Source organism: Bombus affinis, chromosome 8 (genome assembly GCF_024516045.1).
Source record: "Bombus affinis isolate iyBomAffi1 chromosome 8, iyBomAffi1.2, whole genome shotgun sequence".
NCBI lineage: Eukaryota > Metazoa > Arthropoda > Insecta > Hymenoptera > Apidae > Bombus > Bombus affinis.
In genome coordinates this window covers 15639710-15661897 of record NC_066351.1, presented here as the reverse complement: position 1 = coordinate 15661897, position 22188 = coordinate 15639710, and the positions used below count along the sequence as shown (strand labels likewise).

At 42.7% G+C, this 22188-nt stretch overlaps 2 protein-coding genes and 1 long non-coding RNA gene across 9 annotated transcripts in view; 2 read left to right on the top strand and 1 right to left on the bottom strand.

Annotated features, from left to right (window-relative positions):
- The first annotated feature begins 439 nt into the window (after positions 1–439).
- The window catches only part of LOC126919720 (cytosolic carboxypeptidase 1-like), a 32797-nt gene continuing 11048 nt past the window's right edge, over positions 440–22188 (top strand). For 3 of the 6 annotated variants that reach the window (XM_050729244.1, XM_050729243.1, XM_050729242.1), the window contains exons 1-14: positions 440–600; positions 5564–5709; positions 7906–7988; positions 8601–8712; positions 8875–9017; positions 9107–9251; positions 9388–9519; positions 9658–9801; positions 10567–10738; positions 11090–11156; positions 11352–11527; positions 11620–12208; positions 12691–13200; positions 13565–13743. In XM_050729244.1, the coding sequence (XP_050585201.1) occupies positions 455–600; positions 5564–5709; positions 7906–7988; positions 8601–8712; positions 8875–9017; positions 9107–9251; positions 9388–9519; positions 9658–9801; positions 10567–10738; positions 11090–11156; positions 11352–11527; positions 11620–12208; positions 12691–13200; positions 13565–13743 (2744 nt within the window). In that variant the 5' untranslated portion in view covers positions 440–454. Of the gene's footprint in view, positions 601–1449; positions 3583–5563; positions 5710–7905; positions 7989–8600; positions 8713–8874; positions 9018–9106; positions 9252–9387; positions 9520–9657; positions 9802–10566; positions 10739–11089; positions 11157–11351; positions 11528–11619; positions 12209–12690; positions 13201–13564; positions 13744–22188 lie in introns of those variants that run through there. The other 3 variants (XM_050729246.1, XM_050729247.1, XM_050729248.1) reach the window with 3 other exon arrangements.
- Positions 13810–20763, bottom strand: LOC126919759 (uncharacterized). Of its 2 annotated transcripts, none has more exons than XM_050729344.1 (4): positions 20054–20763; positions 17501–17858; positions 16730–16885; positions 13810–15724 (listed from the first exon to the last, which is right to left on the bottom strand). In XM_050729344.1, exons 1-4 carry the CDS (start codon positions 20097–20099, stop codon positions 15013–15015), a joined length of 1272 nt encoding a protein of 423 aa, XP_050585301.1. In that variant the 5' UTR covers positions 20100–20763; the 3' UTR covers positions 13810–15012. The 2 variants fall into 2 exon arrangements, with proteins under 2 accessions (XP_050585301.1, XP_050585302.1); XM_050729345.1 differs by having other exon boundaries at positions 15568–15724; positions 16723–16885; positions 20054–20759.
- Positions 16881–17603, top strand: LOC126919805 (uncharacterized). The gene is made up of 2 exons (XR_007711768.1): positions 16881–17403; positions 17471–17603. It is a non-coding gene; the product is annotated as an uncharacterized LOC126919805 (long non-coding RNA).

The following is a 22188-nucleotide window of genomic DNA, read 5'->3' as shown; positions in this document are numbered from 1 at the left end:
CTTTGACACCCGAATTTACATTTCTAATGTTGCCGTGTCCGTTACCGTTCCGTTTCTTCGATTCGGATCATCGCATCGAATTTCTCCCCAAGGTTATGCGCGAATTCAATACTTGCAATGCATAAATTCGACTAATTACGGGATAAATAAAAATATAATTAATGAAAATCAAAGTCTCTGAGAAAGCATGTACGTAACGTGGTACGTTATTTAAAGCGAGAAAGCGATAATTATACGTCGACGTGAAATTCGAGATGCACTTCATGGTATTCGTGCCGAAAGAATTTTTGACATTTTCGTTAAAGTTTGCAAGTAACCTAGTTTCTTAATTACGCGTGACAATTTCGTTAGGAAAATCGTGGAGTGAGTTGGGATTCATCATCGCTTAATCATGGTCGTTCGACGGAACTTGCGAAATCGGAAGTGCTTAACTTCACCGTGACTCGGTCCTAGTATGGCTCCCGAAGGATGGCTCTCGAGAGTGGTTAGCCGAAAATGCAAAAGACAACTTCCGATGGTGAGGCTCAGAAGCGAGAAGTGCAGCATTGACAATCAAGGGAGTAAACACGACGAGGATAAATGTCACGCTGACGTTTCGAGGTACGTATTGTACATCTAAAAGTCATGCTTCGCTAGGTTACATTATTTAAAACAGGCGTTTCATACGTTTCAATCGATCGAAACGTTCATTCGAAATCGTTAAATGCAATCTATCGCACGATAGACGTCCTTCAGTCACACAGCGTTTATTTTATTTATTCGAGCAGCTTAAAGCGACGACTCCGTGTAGCAATAAAAACGACACGTTTTGTAATTAAAACACGTATTATAAAGATATGGCTAATATATCGCTGAGAACGACTAGGCGATTTTTGTGAATGCTTTGATCGCGCCAACGTCAAGTAAACAGAAATAAAATTTGACAGATTGATATGTTATTCGAACGATACTGCGATAAACTGTCGATTTTTATGCATTCACGAATAATTCAATGGTGTAAAAGTATATAAAATGTCGAAATATTTGTTATAAAAGTTTCTTTCTAAATCTTACATTTTCAGCGTGCTTATAGAAATATGAATTTCTATAAATTTCCGCAGTTAAGCAATAAAAATTAGCCTCGATGCAATCGTTAAGAAAGATAAATATAAATACGAACGCAAGTAATAAGTACGAGAACCTAAAGTGACATAAAAACTCGGACATTTTTAATAATACTTTAAGAAAATTTTCGTTTCATCTAAATTACTCAACCGATAACGAAATCCTATAAAAATACACGACTAAGAACAAATATATAGAAATATTTTGAGCATTAAAGAGATGTCGGCGCGAACCACGAGGGAGCAGCCGATGGACCAGTTTGAAAGAAAGCGCCTTTTCGGAAATCGATAGGAAGAGAGCTCGTGAGGCGTCGACTGCGCTCGTGAAAGTTCGCACGGGCACTAATCAATCCGCGGGAGCTATCGTGTTTATCAACAAGTGCCGCATACACCTGCTTTCGCGTCAGCTTCCGTGACGGTCGTTCGGCAACCACCATCATCGGTGGCAACCCCTTCGTTGCCGGTGGTTCTTCGAATCGTGTTCGAAGGCGAGGTTAAAGCACCGAGTCGTGTTCTCGACCAACCACCACCTTGCTGCGTGATAAATCGTGCGTGTTGCTCGTTGACGAAGATTATCCTCGCCGACACTTCCTCCGATATTCCGTCTCCTCTTCTGGTTTTCCGCTTTTGTTTCCTTCGTTTCCTTGGTTTTTCCCGGTTTTCTCGTCGAGCGTGAGTTCACTGGAATTACATACTATTAATAACCCAACGGTGTCGTTGCACGATATTGCTCTTGACCAGCTGTTTTTCAAACGATTTTTGCTCTCGACGACGAACAGTGGCATTTTGTCGAGAATTTTCGTGCCGATCTTTTTGTGTCGTCGTAGATTTATTAGATTCGAGACCGTGAAAAGGGAAAAATAAGTTTCTAACGGTTTGTTTCTAACAGGTAAAGGTTAGTTCCGAGAGGGTAAAAGGTTAGGTCAATGAATCGTCTATCGAATCATCGAACTGTATTTGTGCTTCTTCGTGCTTTTTATTCGTTTTGTCATCGTTGGATTTTAAGTGATAGAATTTACGATAGATGTACTTGATTTCGACAGACTTTAGCCCGAAATGAAAATTCGCCAGACAAGCAGATCTTCGCTATGTTCGCCGGGAAATATCTCCACGAAATTGTGAGAAACTTGTTCATAATTATTTTCGGTGACTTTGTCTTAACGCGTATTATACCGATTTATTTAAGGATCTCCGATGGCGTTTGAAAATTTTCTTGTATCGTTCCGATATACTTGCGCCATAAATACTTCGCTTCTCGAAGTACAAAGTCACCTGCTGCTCATAATTTACTGTCTCGCGTCTTAATAAACTGATGATCTTTACAAAACACTGATGGAAGCTTGGAGACATTATCCATCTTTTGGCAAGCAAATTTCGTTCCTGCCATCTTTCATCGTCGCGTCATCTGCAAACCCTCTTTCCACATATTATGTGCGCGTTGAAATCTGCCAATTTCGAAACAATGCTCGCTGTGATCTGCTTGAAAAAATCCCGAAAATATTCTCCGCTTCAATTTACATAACAAAGTGAATTACACAATTTAGCGAATTTTGTATTCTTCGCATTTTTATCAATTGCAAAGTGTGTATGAAAGTGAAGTGAATCTATCGAATCTTATTGAATCAGCGATAAAACGTTATTATCTACTGAAGCTCAATTGTCTGCGATGACCGTGTAGAAACGTGTTTTGTTCCACGCCTCAGGACACGAGGTTCAATGATGCACCGCTTAATGATCGAAGGGTGCGATCGAGGAGGGTGGAATCGAAAATATGAGAAAAGGGGCGCGGTTTTCGGAAAGCGGTCGTCACTATAAATAGAGCCGCCTCGTGCGTGCGTGCTATGCTTTTAAACATAGTTTTGGCAGCGCGAAACGTCAAACCGCCTCGGAGTGGCAAAGCGCGTGGATCGTTTCGCGAATTTCACGGAAAACATTGACCGGAATCCTTGTTTCTTTCTGCAATACCTGGTTCAAATCACTGGACATCTTCGAGTCTGGAGAATAAAATGTGACTGCGCGTTACTATTTTTTAAAAAATCATACGCCCCTTCGTTAACTCGTATCAAGAAGGAAACAAAGAAACAGAAGATTTGCTGACAACATCGAGTAAAATAAAACTCGTTTGAGTTTCATCGCGAAGCCGCGTTTCGATAATAAAACGATCAATATCGTTTTGAACGTTCGTCGATTAAATAAATCAGCTGTTTTATTTCGTTGGTTGTTGTGTCGTGTCTCGACGACTCTTTTCTTGTCTTTCCTTCCGATTAAAGGGAGGTAAAAGAGCGGGGAGCTTCGTCGAGAGGAAGAAATGAAAAGTGCATCGGAGAAGTGTGACAAGGAGAACCAGCGGCCGATGGAGAGAAACCACGAGGCTGATGGAGACGCGCAGGACGCCCAGGACGAAGAGTAAAAATCGCCATCACACTAACAAAAACGCCTGTCCCCGCGTTTCGTGCGTGTGCTCGTCGCTCTGCGTCAGGTTTCCGGTTCCCGTTCCGAACGCACATTTGCAGACGCTTCGATGCACACTTCGCTATACGCTTCTTTTCGTTCGTATACGATGGATACAGGAAGTACTTGTCTACCGATAGGTTTTAAACAGTATTTCGTAAAATTATGGTTCCTTGGTCAATTTGTATAAGAGGATCAGTTCGTACGTGTATATGTCTTGTCAGAAGTCTGTAAAATCGACGTGCAAGAGAAATAAATTATCGGTCTAATAACAAATAGTTTTCGCACAAATTGTAGCGTTATTGGAAATTACAGTCGAAGGATAGGAATAAAAACGTGTTATCAGAAATTTGTTATACGATATGTGTTCTAGCGATGTCCAAAAATATAGAAGCTCGTTATTTTATAAAAGTCGCTTGAGAATCCAGAGTTTCATAGATTGTTCTTTATGCGAATACTTCCTACATTCATCGTACGTTACACGTACGTATTATTTCTACTACCACTACATCGGAGAATCGTTTAGTAGCAAGTTCCAATTTTCCTTGAGAAATATCATCTTATTGAAAGAGGAAGGAATGGTTGTTTGATAGAAACAATAGCGAAACGTTCCGGTAGAATGCGATTCATTGCCGGTTGGCTGGTCTCGCAAGGTTAATTGCAAAATATTGGCATGGATAGCGATACGATTCCGGCCAAATAAATTATAATGTTGTCGCGAATGTCCAATAAAATCGTTGACAATAATTGGTCCGTATATATCGTAGGAAACTAATTACTCTGTACAATGTGTCTTCTTGAACGTGGACGGATAGTTGTCATAAAAAATACAGGTGGTCGACGGGTATTTCCAAACAATTTATTAATTGAATTACAACTCGCGATTCATTCGTTACCTGTATTTTTTATCGTAGCTTTATTTAAATCCTGTTGCTTATAGAATCATAGAAGACTGGCTAGTTCCACGATACCTTTGACTTTCTTCTAATGCAAACATTCGTGATTCCAGACTTTCGAATCTTCCTTATCGATCAACTTGAATTTACCATCCTATAACTGACATTTTTAAAACTGTCGGTAATTGACCCGAGAAACATGCAACGTTTGCTATCGCGATTGACATTCGAGAAGAAAGGGGGAACAGAGCTCGTGTCATCGAAGGTATCGTGGAAGTTCTGAGAGGAAATAGATATTGGCCATCGCCGTCAATTAATTATCGATACATAATGATAACGAACGACTTTGGCGATTCGCACGTTTTTCTTTTTTTTTCTTCGCGATCCACGCGATTTATTTCGAACATCGCTTGTTATTTGGCCGTGTTAATTAACCTTGAATTCGAGGCTTTCCGACGTTCGATTTTCATTTCTGTGACATTGGCTAACAGCGTGGCGTACGTGAAAGGAGACTAATGCGCATTACGCGCGAGAAATTGGCGCAACGCCAATGGACAGTCGATTGATGATACCGTGAATGACTCTACGTTTCTCGCGTACCTGTCCCATTTTCTTTCTTTTTCTTATAGAAAAGAGAATCGTGATTCTTTTGTTTCTACATCGCAGATATACGAAGGACATTGTAGACGTCAGTAGGACGGGCCGCTACGTTCTATTAGTTAAGTATGATAATAATGATTTTTATTTTCTTTCGTCGATAGACGAACAACAGACGCAACGTTTTATTTTATTTCGTGTGAATAAAAATAGACGACAGACCCAGAGAAAGTTTTTTCGATCGATTGACACGCGAGAAAATAAAAATTCGTCGAATGGTTATAAAATATTTTTCTTTCAAAACGAAACGATCAGTGCGATCTGCATCGTTCTGCTTGCCACTGTGTGCAATCCCCCCTTTGTTATGCGTAGCATTTTGGTAGTACGAGATTGCATGTTCGACATCGGTTTGCCAAGATAAAGCGTGCTGTTTGACTTGCAATCCTTTCACGCTCGTAGCTCTTCTCTTACTCTGACCGATAATTGAGCTTTGATTGTCGGCTGTTTGTGGTTTAGTGTGATGTCACCGGGCAACAAAAGCGCGGACGAGGCTATAAACGAAGCGTTGTTGGAGAAGCTGCGAAGTTGCGTGTCCAAGCCGCAGGAGGCCGATACGTTCAGACACATTGCAGCTAAGATTCATGCTCGTGTCACGTCTTCAGGTAACCATGCTTACACATACATGTACCTATTGTCTCTTATTTTCTCTTTATCTTATTTCACGACTTTCACAATTCAGGAAATTACATTTTTGCATCGTTAACAAGTCCGACAATAAGATTTCGTGCGGATTTAAACGACCTATAAATAGGACAGCACTTTCTTTCTTTTTCTAGGGAAACATTTTTTTGAAACGAGTACGTTTCACCGGTAAACCAGTTTATCCGTTTCGGAATTGCGAACGATCACCGAGCAACGAGTTTCGAATGCGGTAGCAAAGTTTTAAACGACTCGAAACAGATTGGACACTTTAAGACGGAGCCTCGTGCCGCTAAATTGCTATTTTTACCGCGAACGTTGGCTTCTATTTCATCGGGCTAATCACCAGAAACTTGCACAATTTATTATTCGTACCGTGTCGGGGTGCTTGCACGGCCGCCCTTTCGTCAGCAGCGGCAACACTCGACACGTTCCCGTCTCGCGAATTTTCGTTCTCAATTCCTTTTTACGTTGCTAACAAACGGCTCCCTGGTAATTCCCGTTCGCACGAACTCTTTCGAGGTAAAACGAACAACCTTCGTGTCAAAAGATCGGCTCAAAAAGAGTAGAAAAATGTATAAAGAACATTAGCATATTCTTGACCAAAGAACTCGGATGTCGAATTTAAATACAGGCCTCTTTCGAATACGCGGTAGAACCTTCATTATCCGCACTAAAAATCATTTACTTTGAACTACCTTATAAACGTTAATATCAAACAAGAGGAAAAGTTCCTAAATAAAAATGTAACAATTTGTTTTCAGCTGCCATCCTCGTTTCCGAAGCTTTTCTTTTATAATCGCAAGTAAATCGCTCTGCTAAAGCACATTAGAAATTGACAGAAAGTCATAAATAACGAAGAGTAAAATAGAAAACAATATCGTGAGGAACGATGATGAAGCATTTTCGCGATGTATTCCAGATAAACACGCTGCGTTCGCAATTGTATTCCCATGCATGCCACGATATTATCAAACGCTGCGTTTCATTAGTACATGAATTTAGACCCAGTTTCACCTATGCGAATTTCCATCACACGCGACCGACATCGTCTATGTGCAGCCATTTCTTTTTTAAACGATTACGATTGCGTCGATGTGACGATAAGGATTCCGCGGATTGGCGAACAGGTGTGCCAAGCAGAGTCACGCGTCATACACTGGCCGTCACTCGTTATTTTCGAAAAGCCGGCTTTCGATTACATAAGAGTTTTCTTTAATGCTGATAGATCGTTTGGACGTAATCCAAACCGTACGGTACAATGTTAGACTGTCTCCGGGAGAATCGCGGTCGTGCCAATTTGATAAGGACTCGTTGTCTCGTTGATCGATATTTCTTTACGTTCGAAAGCTCGTGGAAACGGTGTCGTTGCACCGAGTCATCGTTTGGCTAACGAGACACTTTCCATTGGAAAAAGTTTCGTTTGTTATTGCAACATTCTGCATCGTCGTTTTACCGTTGCTTTCAATACGTAGTTTCATAGAGAGAATTGCGGCAATTTCTTATTTGAGAAAATATATAACACGGAGAGACGGACTTGGTGAGAGAGGCGAGTTGGTTTGCTTAGGTTCTTTCAGCTGGCTCCCGTTCAACTGACTTTTTCCTCCAAACGCTCGTACACGTGTTTAATGTAAGTATCTATTTACATTCTTACGAGACCCGCGATTCCTAAATACGTAAACGGTGCTTTATAAACGTGTCAATCGAAGAACCTCTGATCAGGCGATGCTCTCAATTAGAGGAGACACGAAAAATTTAATAGCGATCGATTATATGGAGAAGATGTTGTGCCAATGGTTGGATATTTTCTCAGGCCAACAGCTTAGTGTGTAACATCCAGCTTTTTTATGGATAGTGTTCATGGCATTGGTCGCAATTGGCCTTGTGTCAAGTCTGAAATAGGAGCCATGTATTTTGTCAATGTCCAGTATGCTTGGTATCGCATCTGTTCCTTCGATTATTCATGGTTGCGGACATTGATTTATCTATGATTTAAGTATGTCGTACTTTGTTGTTTCATTATCAGGGAATCGACTATTTATAATGACTATTCGTTAATAATCTTAGAATACAGACGGTCCGATTTTCCTCGTGGAAATTTCGTAAAATTCTAATTATAACTATTGTATTAAAACGTTTAAAGAATCGGTATCTTGCAGATCGGCGGGTGCGTGAGCGCACGTTGGAGAAATTATGGCGCAAGAATTCCGGCGCGATGGAAATATTCATCACAACGTTGGAGGTGGGTGGCTTTTTTAACTCTGCGTTCAAACATATTTTCGCTCGCAAAAATTCGCTTCGAAAGAATTTACGTGCGATGAATTTTTGTGGCGTAAACAACGCACGCTATCTGCGGAGGATTAATTAACCGCTGTCTCAAAGCTTCTATCTTATAGAGCCAAACTTTGTCAACCCCCATTGTTAGATCACCACTTAGATCAAAGACGAAGGCGCGAACTTTTACTTGAAATCGCGTTCCTGATTTTCAAGGGGCGTGACCGAACGGCCTGGCTTTTGCGAAACCCGACATTTAATCGACACTTTGCGGATCCAATTAAGCGTGCGGATAACCATGTCACGATTAACATTTTGCACGACATGGCGTGGTTAGGTCGCATCAGCCAGCTCGGTCCCCATTGTCTGTCTTGTCGACAGGGCTTCCTGCGGCATGCAAAACTGGAAATCCGTTCGTTCCATTTTCTGTTAAGTATTGCACGCACGCATCGCAGGAATAATTATCTGCATGGCCTGCTGCGCGTATCGAATATCTCTCGATCGTTTCCTTTACCATTGCAACGAGTCCAGATGCATTAAGTATAAATCGTGGAAGAATTATAAAGTTCGTTTGTTACAGAACTGCAAGGATCACGTGATAAACTGCAGTATCGCCAGCATATTACACGAATGCATATCACCCCGTGTCGCGAAGGGGAAGACCAAAGGGAACAAGAACAAAAGTGCCACAAGTAATTGCAATTTCTAAGTTTCGACGAGTTGGTGTTATTGTTTCTGAAGAAAATCTGCCAGCATACGTCGTAGAGATTTGTAGAAAGTTTGGAAACCTAGATCGTATAATTGCCATCGAAGACGTATGGTTAATTGAAACGATAATTGGCTGTCCTTTACAGGATCCAGCAGCCGAATGGCAGTGATGCAGCTGATCAATTTAGGAATCACGCAAGTTCTAGTTAAGCTTTTAGTTAACCTGCAACACGCGGACACTATTTCGAGCGAAGTGCTCACGCAGGAGGTGCTTTGGCTTTTGGGCCAGGTAATACATCTTTCCCAATACGTCTTTCCCTTTACAATTTCATTCGACTTCTTTCAATTTTCTAAATAAAACTTAACTTATTTAAATAGATAGCCCAAAGGGACCAGAAGTTCGTGTCGAAGATAAAGATGCTTAATACGATAAAATTGTTTCACACGCTCCTCAAGCAACATTACAACAACAGCAAAACGCTACTACCGTTGTTGTTGACTGTCAAATGTCTGGCCAGAAACTGTGAGTAAATTGTCTCTGGATGAATAGATTTCTATAATTCAGAGTTTACAGATATTTCTATATTTTCTACACAGAAATATCTATAACTTGTCGAACGTTTCGTGTTTATAGTTGTTTAAATCCGACTGGTTTTCAGCAATCTCTCTTCAAGTGTTGGTGAAGGACGGGATCTCCAGCACGCTGGAGAAAACGTTCGTATGCGTCGGTTACATGCCGCATCTGAAACTCAGACTGCTGTTAGAGTGTTTCAAATATTTCACAACGAGCAGTACGTAGACTATTTTCGTTTATCGTTAGCGACGCGCGAGCTGATCCCATCAGCGAATTGAACTTTAGCAATTAGCCGGAATTTAAACGAGTACCGGTATACAACTTACTTACACGAGCACGTGTGTTTTGTTCGTAGAACTTTGTTGCACGAAATTCGTGAAGGTGGGCCTTGTGCATCTATTGATGAGGATTTTCGAAAGATGGGAAAGATTCGACGGCCCGATGAGACTGAAGATTTGCAATTGCGCCTTGATCACGTTGCAGCACTTATGCGTCATAAGTGAGTTTATTCGTGCCGACCTTTAAGCGTTGCGAATTACGAGAACAGCCGGCCGGAAGTTGAGTCTGTAGGGCGTAGAACGTACAGTCGTGTGCGATGGTTTAACATGATTCGCTTTTCAGCACCGACCATCGTGTTCTTGGGTTATACCTAAATAAAAATACAAAACATTTAGATTAGATTTTTATTTATTTAAATCCATCGAGCAAATTGAAGTTTAAATAACAGGACTTCACTGATTATCCTCCGCTATCTATGTTTTCTCGTTCATATAAGCATTTTGCGTTCACGACAAATAGGTTCAATTGTTTAATCAGGAATTCGTTTAATCCGTTAACCACTTCCAGATAAGTCGATTATATTCTTTACAAGCATAAATATATAATTCGTTTTCGACAGAAATGCCACTATGCGTTAGAAGATGGGAGATTTACAAGCAAAGAATAAAAAATTAAAATAGAGTTATGTCAGCCTTAATTAACAACTTAATCGTGTATTAACTGAAAGATTGTCCGAATAACCAAAAGCTCGTATAAACGCAGTTCTACGGTATACAAACGTCGTTTCTTCTTGTGTAATTATTTTTGAACCGGTTAGTTATAGCTTAGTTAGGACATCGAATGGCTCTAGTTATCTTTTCTTACGACTTATTTGCCATTTCTTGCAGAACAAACATATCGCATGTAAATTTATGTTCACGTTATATCCACAAGCGGTGGTTTTACGTCGCCATTACACGTTGGGACTTCTTTTTGCCCGTTTCAGAAGCCGGCAGAAAGGCTATCAAGACGAACAATGGTCTGCAACTACTGTACCGGTTTTGCAGCAACTGTCCGGAGGATAAGGCATACGATTCGTTGCTGTCACGTATATGCGGAATAATCAATCAATGTCTGGAGAAGAAGGAGCTGCCGGTGCCCGAAATGTCTCCGGCAAGGTGAACGAAACATTCAAGGACGCGCGAAATCGATCAACGCTCGAATTGTTCTTTCACGACGGTAGCTTATTGTTGATCTGGGATAACGGTTCAACTATCTGACGTTATCCATTATTAATAATAGAAGAAGCATGTTGTTTGTTACGATAATGGGTAGAAGATAAGCGATCGAAAGAGAAGTAGAGATTCGTGTATCGATTTACCAAATATTAAAACGAGAATTTTACTTTGGGTATCTTGAATATCCAGTGTGTCATGTGCATTGTGCGTACATTTCTGCGCAGATATCCTCCGGCAATAGGCAGCATGATTATAAATAACCTTGTAAATCTATGTCGAACTCTTTCGCAGATTCGTGCTACCTGAAGCAAATGTTAGACCGAATAGCGCCGAGAGTGGCAGCGACATCGACAGCCAGGTGCGTATTTTTGTCGGTCAGAATGATGCAACGAGTGGAACGTAAGGTTGCGAGGCGCCACACGGGATCATAAAACATCGTATAATTGCCCTTTGACGCCGGAATGGTTTCTAAGAAACTGTCTTAGGTCAAATGTTAAGTACCGAACCTTAGCGAGCATCTGTAATCTACAACGAGCAAAATGTCTCTACGCAGGCCTGTAGCGTGGCTTCTCTTGGAAGACTGTACAGTGACCTTGATTCCGGAGACGAAGAAGAAAGTCAGAATTCAAGGACGAACGTGAAAAATATGAATGCAGCCGACGAAGTGGACGAGAGCAAATTCTTCGCTGGTGTGTTCACTTCTCAAAGATCAGAGGAGGATCTGGCCGAGTACGTCGACAATATTTTTAACAGTCAGTTTTTTGGGTTAAACTTTCACTGGAAGAAAGTTTAATTAACCTGTATGTCTCTTCATTGTTTAGATACGGCGCTTTCTTCAAAGAATTAGGCAACCTACAGAACCAAGTTTGCGTAGCAAAGTCTTCAACAGAGAAATTGATCGATGCAACAGACACGAGAATATGCAGTAGCAAAACAAAAACGTTCACGAAGGATCCGACGAAAGAAGGGATAACAAAGAACCAAACGTCAAATAATGACACGGCTATCAAAATTTTTAACGACATGTCTTCGAATTTGTCGGATCAACAGGCCTATTGCGTGATAGCAAGCAGAGTGAAAAGCGTGATAGGTTTCGTGAAGGTGGCTTACCCGGATCTGATCGGTGGCGATGGTCTCGGAAAGGACGAGCCTTTGAACAACAAGGACAGGAAGGTCTGCCGATCGAAACTTCTTACGTGCGTGGAACGAGGTCTTCACGGTGGCACCTTGGTTCAAGAAGTAGTCTATGATCTTGACGCTTTAGCTTCTAATAACAGCGACGAGCAAATACCGGCTGATAATCATTTGTGCAACTGGGATGAGAACAGGATAGGGAAACGTTGCTCCGACACCAAACAGCTGCACTTTGAGTCCAGATTCGAGAGCGGGAATCTGAGGAAAGTTATTCAGGTACAACTCTATGAATATTTCATATTATTCGATCTTATTTGCACTGCCAGCCATAAGTATCACGACGTTATTGTAAACATCGGTCGACTAGGACACCGTATTTATTTTCTCAACAGTTTCGATTGCCATCTACGCCTCGTTTTTTTGCACGGAACAATCTTTTTTCTGAGAAATAATGGTATTAATAATATTAATTAATTAGCGTTTTCGATAATATAGAATACGAATAAAATATTTATTTACTTGAGGAAATTAAATTCCTTAATATCTTAATACTCTGCAAACTTATGAGCGTGAGTACTTTATAATGTAAAATACTAAATAAAATAAAACGTGCTGGAATTTTCCAATAAATTTAACGTGTAAATGCGATAGTACTTATGGCTGATAATGTATATTTAATTTTCCAAAGAATGATACTTGCGTTGGTTCTCGTTTCGCGGTAAATCTGCATCATTTCTTTCCAATCCGCTTGCTTGCAGATAGGCCCGAGAGAGTACGATCTAATCTTGACCCCGGATGTGAACAGCGGCTCCAGGCATCAGTGGTTCTATTTCGAGGTATCGAACATGGAGGCGAACCTGCCGTATACGTTTAACATCATCAACTGCGAGAAGGCGAACTCGCAGTTCAATTTCGGTATGAAACCGATTCTCTTCAGCGTGACGGAAGCTCAGTTAGGCAGGCCAGGTTGGGTGAGAACAGGTGCCGATATCTGCTACTATCGGAATTGTTATCAACGTCCAACCAAGGGGAAAAATTATCTGACTACGTCGTTCACTGTCACCTTTCCTCATGCGTACGATGTTTGTTATCTGGCGTACCATTTCCCTTATACGTACAGTTTGTTAATGACTAATATTTGGAAGTGGACCAGGAGAGTTCCTTCGAATACGTATTTCAGAGCGGAGACTCTTTGCGAAACGTTAAATGGAAACAACAATCCTCTGTTGACTATTACGTCTTTGGATTCTAAGAGCAATCCTATACAGGTGAGTTTCGAAGAGGAAATATGTATACAATTGAAGAATTGAAAAGAATATTTTATTAGGTGATGGATGACGAATGGCGTTGATTTTATTACATAGAAATTTTAACTCTTTGACAGGCTGATACAACGAAGATGAATTCCGAACGAACGACTTAGGAAATATTTATTTCGACGTATATTTATCGTCAATATTTCTTTTGATAAAAATTCCTATTTTCAACTTTTCACGGACAATCGATTTTAATAGTTTCGTTACGTACAATAACATCTAAAATATATGAAATTTATGGTATTATATTTTTTATGTTACACCGTGAAAGGGTCAATGGAATGATCTCGAAACACGTTTCCTCTTTATTCTCCAGAACCGTAAAGTGATATTTCTAACATCGAGAGTTCATCCGGGTGAAAGCAATGCTTCATGGGTGATGGATGGTACGTTAGAGGCGCTGTTGAGCAACAACCCTTACGTAGCGAGTTTACGAGACGATTACGTATTCAAAATAGTGCCAATGCTGAACATCGAGGGTGTGGTAAACGGTTGGTAAGTGATTTCTAAGAAGGTAATTATGTTAAAGGTTGACAAAGATCGACACGATACCAACAAGAATGTGTTTCGTACCTTTATTAATATTCAATTACACAAGTTGCACATTCGCGCCGTGTTTACGCAATGATATTCAAGATCCATGCGTCGATGACCTATCGTAGCAGTAAGAAAAATCATCTCGTGAATGTTGATCTACGCGTATGCCGATTGTCATATGTCTGGATGACCGAAACGTTGCGATTCGTACGTGTTCCTCGAGTAACCATTTTCCATTTAGCATCCTTCGAGACCCTGAATACTCTAATATCAGTTCAAACGTTGAAATTACGGTTAAGATCGACGTTCGAACCGTTATCAAGGAGAAAATCCGGGTCAAACCGATCGGCTACGAAACGTTTCATCTTGCAGACGTACGAATAACGTTAACTAAGATGATTACACATCGATATGCATGAAGATTCGTGGCACGGGCGGACTCCCAACCCTACACCAATGATGATTCGGTTAGCCTTAAGAACAACGATAATGTAGTTCACCGTGCGTTTCCTCCTGTACCAGCTTAATGCCTGAGATCCCACGCAGATGAGTCCTCACGTTCGTGTTTATTATCATCTACCATGTCTACGAGTCGAATAGCGCTAAATGGATACGTGATCCGATAAAAAGAGACTGCCGAAGAGATAGAGAAGAATCGAGCGCGACCGATCCTGTCACGCGGATGCAATATGTCCGCCGGTGCCACTGATTAAGGATCGAATTGAAATGGTGGAATGAATGCCCTTGCGAGAACGATGTCGGCTATCGTCGGAGATCGACGCCAGAAGGAAAAGACTCGCTTCAAAATTTACGTATGTATTCGAGCAAATTAACCGTTAATTAACTTAGTTTAAATTTCAAATCAAATCGAACATTCTTGAAACATCGTTCGGTATCGAGACATCTCCGTTTAAGACGAAACCTGATTTCGAAAGTTTTCCTTCTGTCGATCTAAAGACCCCGACGATTGCGAACGGCGTGAAAGAATCCGACGAGCGCTAACCGGAAATTTCATTGAAATCAGAACGAATGGATGAGCGATGAATGGCAACGACCGGCCCCATCGTGATCGCGATGGGATCGCTCGACCGCACGCGTGTACGCGTGCCTGATATCCGCTGTATAAACATTAAAATAACGTACATATTAATACATCTAGTTCCTCGAGAATCTCCTATGCTCTTCGCTTATTAACGAACAACGCGACGATGCCTAAATTGTAAAGCGTTACTTGGACGGAGGGTCTAATACTTTGCCGTTGGTGCGCACTTTGATGTTGTACCTGTAGGCCGGTTCCGCCTCTGGCAGGATCGTGCTGCTGTCGTCGTCTTGATCCTTCATCATCGACGATTCAGCCGCCTCTGGTTGGTCGTTCACGTAGTAATCTTGGACGCTGTCGTATGGACCGACCGTGTGTGCGTCTTCTAAACCGTTATTTGGCGACTCGGTCTCGCTATGCGTCTCGAAATAATCCGGTGACTCTCGATGTTCGACTTTCATGTCGGAGGCCGAACGTAAAGAGGAACGATGAACTTCGCGAGTCTTAAGACCATCGAATACGCTGTCTTTTCTGGCCTGTGGACCTGGAGTGTCGGTAAACAGGCTCGCGATGTCAGGAAGATGATCTGGTCTGGTGTTGTCCAGTTCAGCGTTGGTAGGCTGTTCGCGATCCTCGGTGATTACTGGCGAAGACGTGGACGGTGATAAGGCGGGTTGCTGTTGCTTGTCAGACGCGGGAACGGCCGTGGTAATCAGCCTGCTAACGACCGGGTCTTCAGGTAATTTCTCGTCGACAGAGCTCTCTTCTTCCGGTGTTAACTTCTCGTCGATGCTGCTCTCGTTCTGCTCGTCGTTCTTGCTGGCGTTACTTTCCTCATGCTCGTCGACCTGGTCGTCGCTGGCTGGCGCCGAGGTGGTTGTTATGTAGGGTCTGCGATTTCTGGAAATCGCGCACTAGTTTCAGGAGAACGTTGTCGTCTCGTTCACGAGGGCAAAGCGATAGCTTTAGAGAGGATTACTATTTAGAATAGATGCTATTCCCTCTCGTATATTAGCGATAATTCATATTAGTATCGTCTATGGTGTTAAAAGCATCAAAAGTACGTAGAAAAAGTCTGGCACCACTGCTTAGCGTAATATTAGTAAGATCAAATATTGAAATTGAAAAATGTCGATAATATCTATTTATAATCGGTAGTGTCCACGCTTTTTCAAATTGACGTGTACTTTGCATTTGTGTGTGTATGTGCGTGTATATTATGCGTCGCGTGTCTGACGTTTGCGAGAAGCGAGAGAATGTGTTATTAATTATAAGCTGTGTATTCTCGTGTTCGGGAACGTCACGAGCGATAAGCAGTTTACGTCCGAACGACAGCAAAGGACGTCGCACAGTTTCCCAAGTACCATCTATCTTAACAATTATTCAGACTACGTTATCCAGTGAAGCGTTATTTATCAGTTCGTTTTATCAGTTCTCATAACTCATAACCGCACGGAGAAAAAAACCTGCCAGTCCGTTAGCCACCGTGGACTCACTGGCTCTCTACGACCGTTTATTTAATTAACGTATGAGACAAAGACATCTTGTCGGCGATTAATACGCGCTCGTATCGAAGCGTTCGCTCGATTAATTTGCATAGGAAATACGAAGGAGCCTCGTCGTACCATAAAATCGTTCGCGCTTGAAAAATCGCCGCCGTTGAAAACCCTTCGGCGTAGATACATGGTTACAAGAAACGCCTATGGGCCGACCAATTATCGCGTCTCTTTCGCTGATATCTTATCGGTTTGTCCCACCGTTTTCTATTTTTTTGTCCGTGCGCCATCGAGATTTACCTTGGTACACGTTGAACTCTTCCGATAGCCTATCTGCCTATCTCATTTTCTCTCTCTTATTCTCGGCGGTTTTGTGTATTTTTATGACAAGTATTATCTCACCTCTTACCCCTGATTCGCAGAGACTGGAATGCTGCCGTAGTTGTAGTAGTAGCATCTTGTTTGCTCGCAGATGAAGTCCTTAACCAAGGTGCAGTCCTGGGCCTCCCATGCTAACGTAGGCGCTGCCATCGCCACGCATCCGTCCGCGCTGCCGCTGTCACCGCTGGAACCGAACAAGTTCCGGATTAGAATTTAAATCACCCGGCACCCGTTTATCGATTCGATGCACGCGTTTCCGGGTGGAGACGCGTGCACGCCGCGGAAGGGACGCCGATAATTATCGTTCGTGACGACGAATCGATCTTCCACCTATTGTCTTCTTCCTTCGCGCGAAAGAATTTTCGCTGTGTTTCTATTTGCCTGGTTCTGTAGACAGAACGTGACGCTTGCTTCCTCCTGAATGCGTGTCTTTTGTCTATGTGATTTCCGGTTCTGACGGGGTTCTTTTTTTTTTTTTTTTTAACGAAGGATCGTTACGAGGTTTGTTCCAATCCGATAAATCATTGTTTCGCAAGGTTACACGCCGAGATAAAGTTCACAATTGAAAAGTCACGCTAGCTACTTTCTGTGTGCGCGTGTCCCTCGTTTACGTGATTTCCGATTCCGATGAGATTTTTTAACGAGGGATCGTTAAAAGGATTGGAATGTTCGTTCCAATCTGGCAAACTATTATCTCGAAAGGTTAGAGAGTGGGATAAGGTTCTTAATTCCAAAGGTCGTTACGAAGTAATCTATGAATTGATTTTAGTGGAAGTTTCACGTGCGAGTTGATGATTACCTTTCGCGTGCCACTCGTTGAGGTTCGGTGCCGGGTGGAACGTCAGCGGGTCTGTTGCCAGGTCGCCTCAACATGTAGTCGAAGGTGGCATTGAACGGAAGACCTGTGCTCATCCAGAGGAACATATCCGTGCCCAACTTGTTGCCGGATGTCCAGAAGTCGTATTTAACGTAGCCGGCGTTTTTCAAGTACTGCGTCATCGTATCGGCTTTTTCCTTAGTCTCGAAAGAGGCCAACTGTAAGCCCAATGAACGACAGTACTGGTAGGCCAAGAAGTAATTCAGTTCGGGACTGTAGGGATTCATCCTTGACACGAAGTATTGCACACCGTCTAACTGGATCGTTGTGATCCTTTGAGCTGTAAATTCATTTCGATTAACTTATTATTATTCGTCAGAGATAAATTATGGAAAGAAAGTGTACAAGGTACATATTTCTGCTCAATGTTTACCAAGTGTCACGCAATCTCCTGCAATTTATTCCTAATAATTGTCCCTACAGCATTTCATTATGCTTGAATACATCGGCTAAATTTATTTAAATGAATTCAAAATTATGTATTGATACGTGGTGTTTATTTTCGAAAATCAACATATGTTTCACCAATTCAAATGCTAGAGAGCTATCGATCGATCCCATCCCCGACAGAGCCAGCTGATGAATAAAAAAGGAAATTCCTTTCTTGTTCTCGTATTATCTCATCGAGGCACGTCTCCGCCATTGACTTCCGACCAGGCCACAAATGGCAGCCCCAGACGCGGGAAAAATCATCCTGTGAATTCTAATCTACTCGGTGTTCCATTTTAGCATCGTCGCGCGAACCGTTACGTCTGCTAACAATTACAAATACTTTTTATTCGTTTAATTCGGAGATGCATGTGGCGAAGCGGAAGAAAAATGCGCTCGACGTATCCAACGAACGTCATTCCCATTCACATCGAATTCTATAGCCTTTCAGCATTTTAAATCAGCCTATTCTAGCCATCTAGATCTATCAATTACCATTGTCTTCCGTTTCCTTTCCTTCCCTTGCCGTTAATTAAGCTTCGTAAAATTTGTTACGAATGCTCCTATTAAAAAATATAGCATCGGCTTACAGCGTCACATCGAACAGGTCGATTGTGTTCAGCTTAACTCGCACTGCCGCTCGTCGTAAATCATTTACTATCGCGATTTTAATTTATTACCTCTGGGATATGTATACATCATTGACGCCGTTCGTTACAGCCAGACTCGCAGAATGACTCTGTAGTTTGTGAGAAGTGCCATGTTCGCACGATACATGCCGTGCGAGTTCATTGACCTTCTACGTCTATTTGGTTAACTGTACTCATAAATTATGACCGGCTCAGGCCACCAAATAATTCGCAGACGACTAATACAAAGCCTAGAAATTTCGCACGAGCTTCGTCCGAGCTGTTCTCTCTATCTGCGCGCAAAAATGACCTCGAGATTATACTAAAATTTCTTTAGGAACGTACACCGCGTTAATGTTCCCGATATTTCCGTTAAATTATAAAATTTCTTCGCCGTTTAAATATGTATTAGATTTTTCAAAGATTTAACGAAGAAAAGAAGAATGTAGTATTTTCGACGGCACATGTTACGAAATAGACGAACAAGCAAATGATTCGAAGCGCCTTGAGAAAGAAGACGCGTGATAAATTGAAAGGGTGCGTTTCGCGTAAAAATGCTCCGGTTCGTGAAGCCCGCGGCGCAGGTGGTGGTAAACGACCTGAAGACCTTGAGACGTCTGCCGCCGGTGCTCTCTAGAAAGAAGACGCCTGCTAGACGCTATGAGCCGCGATTTCATTCACGAATTACGCGTCAGTCGTATGGTAATTAAAGCGATCGCGATGACGATAGTTTAAATGCGTGGAAATTTGCCAAGTATCATTGCGCGTTACGTGAAATAAAAATCCAGGACGATTAAAAAAAAAAGAAAGAAATATTTATCAAAGAAAAAAATTCGAATGTAGAAAATACAAGCAAAGAATCGTGACATTGGATGGACTTCTCGTCGTTAATTAAAGTCTGGATGCACGGTATCGTCCGTCGAGCACAAAAAGAATCGTTGGGCGAACGTAGCATGAATAACGAACCGCGAAGAAACGAGTCAGAATGACGAACGAGTGATCTTGAAGTGGCGTGCGTGATCAGCGACCGCGAGTTTCCTCTTCAACGTTTGAATGCACCGGACGTCGCAGTCGACGTTTTCTTCGAGGGAACGACAATGCGAGGACGAAAGCATCGAACAAAGAAGAGAAGTTGGAAAACGAATCGATGCGGGTCGAGGTATTCTCCGGACAAAAACTTGGCGTTATTCCAACGATACGAATCATTAAGAGACTACCAGAATTCGAAATCTGAATCTGAAACTGTCGAAAGTTCGAGGAAATTTGCTGCCGATCCACCTTGTTCCTGGCGAATTCCAACAGTCAGATTAGACTGCTCTCTGGTCTCTCGATTCTCGAAAGCGAATTTTTCAGATCGAACGTACATTTTCAGCGATTTTGAGCGATAACGACTGATATGTCGAGAAAGTGTACCAACCTGAGGCGAAGGCCGCGACGAGCAGCAACAGTAGAGCGATCTTCATGGTGGCGTGTGTCGATTAATCGATCAAGCAGCCGTTTCCGTTTCCGACTCTCGGAATACACCGGATGTTAGTGTTAGGGTCGCGTTCTCGGACTGGCCTCGCGCTGCGCTGTGGGGCCCCTTAAGAGTCTTCTGCCCGGATCCCAGAGGAGGGGGTCGTTGAAGATGATTCACTGGCTAACCTAGAGCAGGACGAGCGGAGCCCACGAAGGGACGAGCGGGCACGAGAGAGCGGGATAGCTCGAGACGTCGACGGGGGATACGAACCGATCCGAAATGTAATCGACTTGGTCGCGCAAAAAGCCTGCGAGGTGACAAGGTCGGAAAAAAATACGAGGTACCACGATAGATGTCGGTGCCGGAGGGTTAGAGAGGATGACGCGGTGCGTTCGTTGACACGACTTTGCTCTCTCGTACGTTTCTTCTCTCACGAACTGTGCTCTCTCGGCCGAACTTTTTAGTCCACCAATGCACCAAACGTAGATTCTCGCTCGTTCTCGCTTTATAGCGCGAACATTTGCGAGTGATTTGGCGAACTGGAAATTGTCGATGGTCGATTCGATCTTGAATCTAACGAACGTCGATCCAACTAACACGCAAGATACGATTGTGTTCTCTTTTCTTTTTCAACGTGCGTCTGTACGTCGTAGGAAGAGCGTAAACGAAAGGAAAGTGAAAGAATTGAAACGAGATTAAATCTCTAGGAGATCGGAGAGCTACGAACGAAGTAGCGAAGCCTGGATTGTTAAGGAAACGGAGAACGAGGCGTGAAGCTGTCTAGCAGACAGCGGGAAGATGGTTTGACGGTGGACGCTATTAATAACGTTGTCCCATCGTATAGTTTGTTTTACGTTGGTAGTCGTAGCGGATGGAATTTCGCTTTAGCGTCACTTCACGATGTTCATCGTCCTGAATGGAATTGTATCGACGAGCTGGCGCAAAAAGACACCGACCTCAAGGTAGACTTCATTTCTGAGCGTGGTTCGCGAGAACGCGCCACGTACCATCCCTCAAAATCACTGTTTTCCATCGTGAACGATGTCGACGATCGGGATGCGTTAACGATATTATCATTCCAGTCAACTTGGATATCGTGGATGTAAATCACGGCTTGGTAGAACCTTGGAAACGTCAGTTGGCAACGTTTCCTCGTTGGAAATACCTTTTTCATTTTCCCCTCTTTCGATGCTCCGGACGTTCGATTCAACGTCTATCGCAAGTTATATATAAACAAAATTATATACAAACAGCATCGAGATATGACGTAGGATGCTAATTGCTGGACGAGACTGGCGCACAATCGCAATTGTAACCTGCCAGGTATTACGGGAATCATACGCGCGTTCGATATATTGCGCACGGTGGTCGAAGTGACTCGGTGGAATCTCCATGAAAGTCGGTGTACACTGGCGCAGGAGGTTTTGAACCGGTTCCCTTGTTAAGCCTTTGGCGCCGTCTATTCTTATTCTTCGGTCTTTCCGTGCTTAGTTTTTTCTGCGCCGGCATTGACCGGGCCCCATTAAGGGAAGTATCTTCAACGTCTGAAAAACGCATAATCGCTTTACAATCGTTTAAATACATCCAGCCGCGTATTTTTATCGAGTTTAATGCGTACCTACGGTCACGAGGATAGAGGAGGATTCCATTTTAAAAGCGTCCACACGTTTCGCGAACGCGCTCGCGCCACATTAATTATTTCGATGTACGCGCTCGGCCTCCGCCGCGACTAACCATTACGATACCACGGCGCGTAGATACGAATGAAACATTCGAGAACTCTTATGAGAACGATGCCCGTCTTAATGCACCGGACCGATATTAACCCCTTAACACAGTGAAGCGGTATCTCGTCTGGCCGAGAGATTTCTTGCTGGCGTTGCTTTCGTCGTGGATCCACGCTCGCGGCATCGGCGTATTCTCAGCGGCAGCAAAAAGGCTCTTGTCTCAAGGTAGGCTTCATTTCTGACCGCGTCTTCTCTCGCGCGAGAGATCACTTGCTTCTGGAATACGTGCTGTATGTATTGTATGCTTTTCTCGCGTGGAAACGATCGCGCGCCACCGAGGCCCAGTTACTTCGATTACGATACGCA